The 11218-nt window shown below is 38.4% G+C and overlaps 1 protein-coding gene across 1 annotated transcript in view; it reads left to right on the plus strand.

The window, feature by feature from the left end:
* LOC128865981 (nose resistant to fluoxetine protein 6-like) overlaps window positions 1-8546 on the plus strand; it is a 49671-nt gene extending 41125 nt beyond the window's left edge. The window contains exons 3-8 of the mRNA XM_054106431.1: window positions 500-963; window positions 4096-4996; window positions 5062-5181; window positions 6908-7153; window positions 7244-7787; window positions 7874-8546. Coding sequence (XP_053962406.1) covers window positions 500-963; window positions 4096-4996; window positions 5062-5181; window positions 6908-7153; window positions 7244-7787; window positions 7874-8005 — 2407 coding nt within the window. The 3' untranslated portion in view covers window positions 8006-8546. The remainder of the gene's footprint in view (window positions 1-499; window positions 964-4095; window positions 4997-5061; window positions 5182-6907; window positions 7154-7243; window positions 7788-7873) is intronic.
* The last annotated feature ends 2672 nt before the right edge of the window (window positions 8547-11218 follow it).

Consider the following 11218-nt stretch of genomic DNA (forward strand, 5'->3'; position numbering starts at 1 on the left):
TGATGATGTGTCATGTGATAGCTTTTTTCATGGAAAATATGTTCGTATGTATGTATGTAGGTATGCTCGTGTACCTATGCCTCCAATACTCTACAAAACACAAGTAACTACCCAAGTATGTCTGTTTGTATGTATGTAGAGTTTCTATTACATTTTTGTGACTGTGCCATATATCACCCATTTTTGGCTGTCATGTGGAAGAGCTCATGTCGTAAAGAATACCCTCAATGGCGCTTAGCATAAGCGATTTGTAGCATGACTTTGCTTTTTGTTTGGTAAATCTATGTCAGTGCTGAATTTGATGCAGCTTTTTACAATAAAAGGCAATGAGATGCGCGCGAAAGAACATTTCTAATTTGTATTTACTCCCGGATGCGTACCGCGCACTGTAAGTTTAAGTCAATACTACTTATAAATATCAATTTTATATTTTATTTAATAAGCAGTTAATTTCGTTTTTTCTGCATTACATTGATTCTTACATTGGTTATCTTTACAGGCAGCAGAAAATAGTGCGCTCTGGCGTCATTCGTAATACACCAACATCTCCGTTCAGCAGCATGTACAAAAAGTGGTTAATTTGGTCCTGTTTCATCTGCTTGCGGTTCATTGTTGATGCTCAGCACAATAGCTCGCGTTACTATGTAAATCACAACAGTTCGAGCGATTCATCAGCGCATCCCTACAACAACTTGAACTCAAGCGACGATACATATCGAGATGCTATAGACATCTCTCGGTCGTTGAACTCCAGCCGTTATGCTTACGATGATGAGTATGAGGACGATTTGGATTTTGTGATAAGCGATAAGGACTTTGGGGTGTATGAGTACTTGAGACATACCTCAATCATTTTTGGCTTGACCAGTGTGGCGAATGACAGCAATGTGAATTTGGCTTGCCATCGGCAAATGAGACAAATTCAACATGGAATTCTGCGGAAGGAGCCCTGGGCGATGAAAGGTGAGTTGCCAAATGTTGAATGGTGCATATACAAAATTATTTACTTAAAAAAGTTAGTCCACACAAGTTTGAGAGAAATTAAACAGAGCCGATAAATGAGCTGTACATTGACGTAGGCACGAGAAGGAAGCTTAGACGCTGCACCTTTATCGAGCGGCCTTTGCATAAATGTCGATTATTTATTTATTTCCAATTTGTCTATGAATTTGTAGGTCGAGTTGCAGTTCTTATAGACTAGTCACAAGTAATAGCTTCGAGCTTGCACTCAATGCTTTGAGTTTTACCGAGCTTCTCCTTCTATTGCTGCGGCTATTAGAAAAAATTGATTTCCTTTCGACTGTTAAAACGCGTTTCTTATAGTGGTTTTTTGACTGAATCAAACAGAAAAAAAAATCGGAAAGAGACAGATCAGGGGAATTTAATGGCTGTTGGTGGTATTCGTTGCCTTCTTGTTCATAAAGTCATGACTGTGGTGCAAAATCGTCTTTATTGGTAGTTGAAACTGTGATGATGGAACGATGGGAGCCATTAGCTGAACAGTGCTAGCCGTGACAAGGCTGGTTGTTGGTATTACAAGCTACTATTTTTTAGATAGCGCACATAAGTTAAGGGGGAAACATGAGACAAGAGATGTAAAAGACCTGATGAAGTTCAGCCCAGGAAGTTAATAGTTCGCAGAGAGGACAAAAACAACAATTTTCATCACAATAGGACACTCTTTTGAGCCGTTTGTTAGGTTCACGAATGATAGATTACAAGGTTTGGCCGTTCTAAGCAAAATTGTGAGATTAACTTCGGCTACCCCGCCATCGGGAATTCGGCAACAGAACACTGCCCGCTCATTTCCCTTATATTCACATACTCCTCCGATCAATCGGTGTTTAGACGGCAACGACATGAAATGAGGAATGGTTGCATTGTGCTTTTCTTATGCCACCAATGCAATCTCAGGGGATCTCACAGTCCCTTTAACATAAGCAAATCAGCTAATTCTTTCAAAAATGCTGAAAGCCGGTTAACGGTCTAATGTTTGTCACACCTTCTGAATTGTTTTCACCCAGGGATATGTTAGGCTAGACGGACTACGCTTACAAAAGAGTTCGCTCGATGCCCGCAGAGCCGATCTCCCATTGGAAGTGGAGGAAAGTTTTCCCCAGTTCTATCGTTGTCCCTCGACTTATTTTTACTACTCTTCCTCTATATCTAACCTTTGTTGGTAACCTCATATCTACCCTGAGAAAACATTATGGATGTGATCGTTCTATAACTATGGATACGAAATACAGTTTTAATATAAATAAAATGTGAGAAGTGGTTAGTTAAAATAGATATCGTATCCATAGGTAAAGGATGAGCTAGAATGATCAATTTTTATTGACGTGGCATCAAAGCATTTTCTAAGAAGTTGAGGAAGAGAACTCCGAGAGAGGTATTGTTCACAAATCACAAACAAAAAAAAATAACTCCAAAAATTTTTAAGAAAAAAATTTAGTTTTCTTCCAGAAACATTTCTTTAAAAGGTATTTTTGTAGATTAAAAAAAAAATGCATAAAAATATTAAAAAGTGTTGAGTTTTAACTTTATATATTATTTAGATTTGGATTTATTGGATGTTTGCACGTCGATCTCATTGTCTTTTGTGCCCTCTACTCCGAGTTCCTTAATTAAACTTAAGATAGAGCTCTGTTGTACTCAGAATATGTGCCTTTCTTCTGGCAGCAAATGGCCATGAAGTCTCAACCTTCTTCGCGCTGGAAGAAAGTGCATTGGAGTCACTTGGGATTGATTGCAGAAACGTCAAGAATCAGTGGGCCATATTCCGATAATGTGGAAATGTCTACGCAATCGGCAATGGACTGTGAGAATGCCCGTGAACATTCTTAGTTTATCCTTGAGAAGAGTTATGAGTTTGTAAACCTCTTTTAACTGTACCCCCTAGAAAGTACTGCGCCCAGCGTTGCCCTCTAATTTGGTGCCCGCTAACCTCTCTCAGCCTTAGTTCTTCACTCCTAAGCTTCTTTTTGATGGTGCGTTATCCCATAGCAAGAAAGGGCTCGGATCTTATTGGTAACGAGGCCTCTCTAGACAAAGCATCCACTAGTGAGGACTCAACCTCACTGGAGGACAAAGTCTTGAGTGACGCCTGAGTGTCGTTCAGAATGACAATTCGCCCGATCCGGATATTCCTAAGTTAATCCGGGCAAAGACAGATGGCATACAACTCCGTTGGAACTTTTAAGTTTAGAGACTCCATACCAAAACTTTCAACATAGAATAAATATTAAAATTATAATTTTTCTTTTATCTTTTTCAGTTTACTTCTTATTACATTCAAGTCCACAAACAAACCAATTTTCCGACCATATGACCAGTAGTCCAATAACATTTTGAAATTGAAAATTTTTCGATTACACAGCTCGACGAATTTGAATTTTTCGATTGAAATATTGTATAAAAAGCACAACCATATTCCTGAAAGTACATCATAAGTAGACCACTTTTGTAGAACAGCGGTTATATATAGGTATATACAATATATAATTGGCGCGTACACCCGTTTTGTGCGCCTTGATGTAGTCACGCACTGAACCATTCGGCTACGGTGGCCGCACAGCGGCTCAGCACTTTTTAATTTCTTTACAGTGAGTCAAAGTTTCCAAATTTCGATCATATACCCCGTGGTTTCCGATAGAAATATTACGACTATCATTTTTGAGCGATATTTCAATCTCGTTGTTTTACTTTTAATATGTAAATTTGATCACTTTTTTTAGAAAAAACCACAATGCTCTTCGAAATATTTGTGAAACAACTTTGACACACTGTAAGAAAACGGAAACGTGCTAGACTATAACTTTGCTATACAAAAGCAATCTACTCGAGATGCACTTTCTGGATTATATGGTCGCTTCTCTGTTCCAAAAATAATGGAGCAAAGTTAGTTTTTTCTTTTTAATCTTTTTTATTATTATTATTATAATATTATACTTTTTGGTTTGTTTTTTTTTTATTTTTTAATACATTTTTTTTTTTTATTATAATTTTTGTTTTTTTTTGTTTTTGGTTTTCGAATAATGTTTGCAACATTAAAATTATTTTCTATAACTTTCGCCATTTCTGTATACATTTCAGTCCTGGACGCTTCCGCCACCAAACCATCAGGTTTCGTCTTTGGCCAGAATTTTTGGTTGGGCAGCCGCGAGGCTTGCGGTGCTGTCCAAAGTCCAGTCGCCATCACACTCTCGAAGAACTATCAACGCATCATGCACTTTGCCCTCATCACCGAACGGGCACCATTCGATGTGGACTATCGTGTAGTCTATTTGCGTCATCACTCACCTTGGCAGGTGGAGATCAAAATGATGTCAGAGGAAATCATACACGTTGGACTTTGCCTGCCCACCACCTGCACATCGCATGAAATCGAAGAAATGTCGAGAGCATATTTGGAACGTAGCTTATTTGTGGAGAATGACATTTACGATATACGACCGCAAGTGGTTTACGTGAAAGATTTGAAATTGAATGCTAGTTTTTTCGAGAAACGCACATTTAAGATGATGTCTGTGTTTCTAGCATTCACGAGCCTAATGCTTTTGGTAGCAGCTTTCTTGCGCGTAAAACCGTTGATGGATTCTAAGCAGGAAAGCAGTTTGATGGTGGCCAAGACAAACGAGAATGATATTTCGCAAGAGCTGCTAGCCACTGATGCCAATAATGATGCTGCTCAAACTGCGGGTAAGGCTGCGGCTGGCTACAGTTCGCTGCCCGACTTGCGTGGTTTCGTTAAATGCTTTGACTTGGTGGAAAATTATGATAAAATGTTTACGCTGAAAGAATGTACGACGCGTGAAATTCCAGTCATAAATGGTTTGCGTTCGGTTTGTGCGATGTGGATTGTGCTCTTCCATGTGACGTGGTACATGTACTTTACGGTGAACAATAAGGCCTTCCTGATTTCCTACGCCGAGCGAGTTTTCTTTCAATATGTCAGCTCGGCGCCGCTCTTGGTGGATGTCTTCTTCACTATAAGGTAAGGGAAATTGTTTGTCTGAATTGTTTGCTTGAATACTCTTTACGAAAAACGTCTTATTTTAGTGGTTTCCTGCAAACCTATAACTTCTTGCGAAATACCAGGCAGATGGAAACGATACGCACGAATAGCCTAATGCAGAACGTCAAACAATTCTTCAAATTGCTGTTCCATCGCTATCTCAGGTAAATAAATGGAAATGTTTTGAAATGATTTTTATTACTGAAGGTGATCAGCTAAATACCATCCAAAAGAATCATCTAAAAAAAATATGTTTCTTAAAACTTAGAAACTTCTACCATTTGGGTGAAAGAATTGATATCTGAAATCAAACATTCTAGCCAAACAATCATCAGATTAGCGGTGCAAGATTTTCACAAACGCGGCTGGAAGTAGATTTCTAATGCGCTGATAAAAAATGCTTTAAGGAGTCCCGTTGGTCGAGAGCTCGAAAATTTAGGGTATTTTCAGGAATTTTTTTTTTTTCCCCAATAAAAAAATGAAAAACGATATTTAAATTTTTATGCTTTTTAATTCACTTCTTTTACATACAAAAATGAGAAATTTTTTTTTTTTAATTTTAATAATTTAAAAAATGGCGCTGAAGTTGACCCTCTCGAAAAATTGGTCATGGACGGTGTTGTCCATTTTAGCTCTTTTATTTATCTGAAACACAAACACCAAAAAAGTTATTAATCAGTATGACTGTAGCTATGTCCCGCCACTGAAAAAAAAGAAGCAAAATGAATAAAATGGCGCGGTTTTGAATTTGACACTTTAAAAATCGGGATTTTTTCAGTTTTTTAATCAATAAAATACGAAATAATTGAAATAATAATATGATTATAGTACAGGCGATAGCCATTGATGTTATGAATAACATATTAAAATTTCAGACGATTTGGTTGAATAGGTTTTTTACAACACCAGGCCGAAAAAAGTCGTTTCGAGATAAATGAGTTTAAAGTTTGAGGTACAGAATCGCGCGGACCGCTCTCTACCTACTTAATGGGCTGTAGAAGTTACAATATTGGGAATTTCCACATGAACTTTCGAAATATCGAAAAAACAAAAAATCGATTTTTTTGACATTTCTAGACCGAGCATTTTTTGACGGTGAATAAAAACAAAGCTATTAATATTTTTACTATCCATTTTTTATCATTTATTTATTTATATATTAAGAGCACACAAAATGAATTAAAAAAAAACAAAAAATGTTCATGGAAGTATGCGTCCTTGAAGTAGAAGAGGAAAACAAAAGGCAGTGTCCTCGTCGTCACGATGCCTACCTTTGTGGTCATTTGAAAAAAAACAAGATGACAAATTCTTAATTAATATGAATGCCATTATCGCATGACGCAGAAAAAAAGAGGAAACATTTTTTTTTTTTCATAAAATGGCGGCTACTCAAAAATTGAGGTCGATTTTTCCCTAATTTTTAAGCTTTCTCGAATTGTTTACACATATTAAAAAATTGAAATTTCCAATTTTCCGTGCGTCATGCGATAGAGATATATTTAAAGAATATTCCTGATAAACTTCAAGCAAATCGGTTGATTCGAACTTGAGATATCGTGCCGACCGTATCGAAGATGTAGTTTCGAAAAAAACACGTTTGAAGTTCGCCGTCCGTTCAAACCAGTCTAGCTGTCGCGTCTCTACAGTAGTTGCAACTTCGAAAATAATTCGAATTTTGAAAAATCCCTTTCGGGAGATATTTTTGAATACTTAAACTATCGAATTTTGAAAAAAAAAAATGTTTCGATTTTTTCAAATTTCTAGACTAGAAAACTTTAAGGGAAGTTAAAAAAATTAATTGTTCTAAATTACTATTTTATTTGTTATTCTCTAAATGCACACATAGCTTTTTTTTTCATAGTAAACATTTGAAATTTCACCACTTTCCAGGCTAGGCCCCCTGTACTTGGTCATAATGGGCACCGTGGACCTATTCTATGCCTATATAGCCGACGTGTCTGTCTATCACATCAGCGAACGCTTCGACGAGAAATGCACACAATATTGGTGGCGTAATTTGCTCTTCATACAGAATCTGTTTAGTCACAACGACATGTGCCTCAACTGGACTTGGTCGCTGGCGTGCGAAATGCAATATTTTGTTTTGGCCACAATACTACTCTTCACCTACGCCAAGTAAGTTATGCGAAATACATCAATTTTTTATTTTCTTTTTGTTTTTTTATCAGCATTTCAAAGTATCTAATTCCATTCCGCATTTTCCAGAAATCCACGTTTGGTTAAAGGTTTTACGTCTGCTATTTTTGTTGGCACAATTTTCTGGAGTTATTCAATTGGCTTGGGTGCAAAATTTCAGTTGTCCTTTGACTCTGCTTTTGCCACGGGCACTGAGGTCTACATTAGTCCCTTCGTGCGCATTTTACCTTACGTACAGGGTGCTGCAACGGCGTGGTATCTGCTGGAACGACAGTCACCAATCGAAATGAGTGAGATGAAGGAAAAGTGTATTTGGAATTTGGCCATTTTGGTGTTCTTCTCCTGCATTTATTCGACCATCAAACGGGATATGTCAGTGCTGTCAGCGATTTCGCTCTTCATCATCGGGCGTCTACTCTTCTCGCTGAGCGTTTGCTGGATGATTGTGGGTAGCGCGACCGGGCATGGGGTTTGGTGGTCGCGCATTTTAGAGGCGAAGGTGTTTCAGCACATCAATCGGGTGTCGTATGCCATTTATTTGCTGAATCCATTTGTGATAGCATTCTTCTTTAGCTTGACGAATGCGAGCACGCATGCCGATCCGTTGATGTTGGTGAGTGAAGGAGCTAAAAAAACTCTAAAATTACTTGGGTTATTTTTATTATAATTCTTTTTTTTTTGTTTCTTTTTTCCTTGTAGTGCGTGCTCACATCCGGTTTTGTGGTGATTATATACCTGGCCTCTGTCGTTTTCTCGCTGGCCTTCGAAATGCCCTACTGTAATTGGTCCAGTTTGATGATTAAGCGGGGCAGTAAGAAGAAACGCCTATAAATATGCAATTAGTTGTAGGAAGATTTAAGTTCTAATTGTGAATGTGTAAATATTGTGGCTATTTGTTGGAAGGTGCTTTTTGACGCTCCGAAATCTTAGCGTTTACTTGACTAGCGTAAACGCTTTGCTTTTCTGTTTTGCCGTTAATCGCTTAACCTTTTTTATTACTTTTGTATTGAATTGATTGTGATCGTAATCCATCCAGTTTGGTAGTTATATAAGTTTAATATTAGAGTTATAAGTTTAATCTACATGGAATAGCATTAAAATTGCTCACAGCTTGGTGAAGTCAAATATGTATGTATGTATGTATTTGGTTTTAATATAATATATTTCTTTTAAGTAAAAAATGGTACTTGTAAAAACGATGTATAATTTTTTCTTTGCCCATTTCGTTTGCATTTTGCTTATGCCTATAAAAATATACTTAGCCCAGGACTTATAATGAAGATTTGTGGGATCAAAGAATCTATTATAAATAATATAAAATATATATAAACATATAAATATTGCGAAATGGTGATGTAAATATACTTATGAGACAAATATAAATTTAGGCTTATATTTAAAAATAAAAAAAAAATGTTTACTTCTTGCATTTTATATACCATCGGCATACGCCTTGAATGTATCATAGATCAGATTAGGTAGGTGGGTGAAATGGTTGTAGTGCCAATATGGCATGCCAGTAGCACTAAAGCGCCGTTTTGAACCATTTTGACACCTACAGCCAACCAGAGCTGTTGATATAATGGAGAAGGTTGATGGGATTTGGGTTGGCGCACTGCCCCAGGCTGTCGAAGAAAGGAGCACCCAGTGATCTTAATCATCTAGCTGCCAAACCCGGACATTTACAGAGAAAGTACTCGACAGTCTCCTTCTCTGAAAGGTCCCCACAGCTTCTGCAATGGGGGTTAAATGGCAACCCTAGCTTTTCCGCGTGAGTGCCGATCGTCCAGTGACCGGTAAACATACTGGGTTGCCCATATTCGACGGACCCATGTATTTTTTTAATAAAAAAAAACACAATTTTTTTTTTGGTGTTGACGATAATAATCATTTTATTTGGTTCAAGTAGATTTGTTGACATCACTTTTTGAATATGATATCCCTCAAATGGCCGCGTTGAGCCTGTACGGCGTATTGTGCCCGTTTTGCAACATTTTCCATAGTTTTGCTAAAATTTCGGCTTGAATAGCGGCTATTTCCTCACGGATGTTGTTCGTGAGCTCTTCTATGGCCTTTGGCTTATTAATATAAACCTTTGATTTTAAATATCCCCACAAGAAGAAGTCAGGTGGCGTTAAATGGGGCGAACGCGGTGGCCAGTCAAAATCGCCATTTTTCGACATCAAACGACGAGGAAACAATTTCTTCAAAAAATCGATTGTGGTGCGAGCTGTGTGTGGTGGAGCGCCGTCTTGTTGAAAGCAAAACTGCCTCATACGCATTCGACGAATGAGTGGCATCACAAAAGTAGTTATCATATCGCGATAACGCTCCTGATTGACGGTAACAGCTTGACCATCTTCATTTCCGAAGAAAAACGGCCCAATAATCGTTTTCGCACTAACGCCACACCAAACAGTGACTTTTTCGTCGTAATGAGGGACCTCTTGAATTTCGTGAGGATTTTCAGTGGCGTAAATACGGAAATTTTGCTTGTTTACCGTCCCATTCAATAAGAAATGAGCCTCAGCGGACATGATGATTTTGTTCTTCTTTTTCTTTTGACTTTTTCTGTTGAATGTAAATTTCACCAATTTGGGAGCGATCGCGGGGTGTGTACTGTTCCATGGTAAAAATCTGCTTAGACTGACGCTTCCAACGCGGTATGTCATCAAGTGCAACAACATATGGGCAACCCTGTAGCTATGAATTGGAAATTGAATGGCGAGGAGTCCCCAGAGCTTTCTGCGTCCTCCGTATATTGTACTGGGGCCAAAGGGTTTTCAAAATAGCTCATGAAGAAATGGAGATCCATCTTTTCTGCGCTTTTCTTGGAAATAATTTGTGCAGTTCCCCTTTTAACACCTCTCAGGAGGATGCCGATGACCGCGTAGGTGGCCTGTGAGACCAATTCAGTCGACCCCTTCCCGGCAAGTTCATCAGCAATTTTATTTCCCTCTATGTTCCAATGTCCTGAGACCTAGATCAGAGAAATGTTACCTGCACACCCAAAAGATTTGATCTCCTCCTTTTTACTAGTTTCATTCTGCACCATGGTGTCGTCAGAGCCTTGATCGCGGCTTGACTATCGAAGAAAATATTAATATCTCCCTCGCTTCCGCGTTCCCTAAGCATTTTGCATGCCTGCAAGATCGCAAAGACGTCTGCTTGAAAAATACTATCAGTATTCGGCAGTTTAAAGGAGATCGATAAATTGGCTGATTTAGAGAAAACGCCTGCTCCGACTCCCGATTCCATCTTGGAACAGTCAGTGAAGACAGAGGTGAAAGCTTTGGTGCAGATTTTCCCCTCGATCCAATTCTGCCTATTTGGAAAGATCAGATTAAAGTGGTCGGTTATTTTAGTAACTAATTCAGTCTACTAGTGTGGCCAAATTCCTATTGATATTGCAGTAACAGCTGGTACAATCACACCACAAGTACACACACGACCAATCGCTGGCACAATCACTTGATAGAAAAATGATAGACAGGAGGTTTTCTTTTAAAACTCATCTGAAGTATGCGACCAAAAAAGCATCGGCAACTGTAGCAGCATTATCGCGAATAATGCTAAACGCCCTTTTGGGAAAGGTATGAGAGATGAGCTTAATAATACGATAGTTAAGTATCTAAGACGACTTTCCCGCTAATCCTGCATAATACTTACATTAACCCTTCGCACTCGAGCCCGTTTCCGCGCGGGCTAACCAGCAACTCGAAGCGTTTCGTGGCGCTGCTGGTGAATTTCTTACCTCTAACTTGAAATGGTTACACATACATATAAGCTTTTATAATTTCTTAAACATTTGTCCTTGTGATGTTTGTTTGTAACATAACAGCCGAGACGCTCATTGAAATTCCACACCAAAAATAGTGCTGAGCGAGAGTCACCACTCAAGTGCAAAGCGTTAAGTGCACCCCTAATGTTGAGTTATTATTCTGCTAACATAACTCAGCCGGACTTTAATTTGGTTTGATCAGCGTATTGACAGAATTCAATGAACTTCAAAGCGCACTGCTGCCTAATTAATGCAATTCAGCG

The sequence above is a fragment of the Anastrepha ludens genome, chromosome 6 (genome assembly GCF_028408465.1).
Source record: "Anastrepha ludens isolate Willacy chromosome 6, idAnaLude1.1, whole genome shotgun sequence".
In the NCBI taxonomy this organism is placed as follows: Eukaryota; Metazoa; Arthropoda; class Insecta; order Diptera; family Tephritidae; genus Anastrepha; species Anastrepha ludens.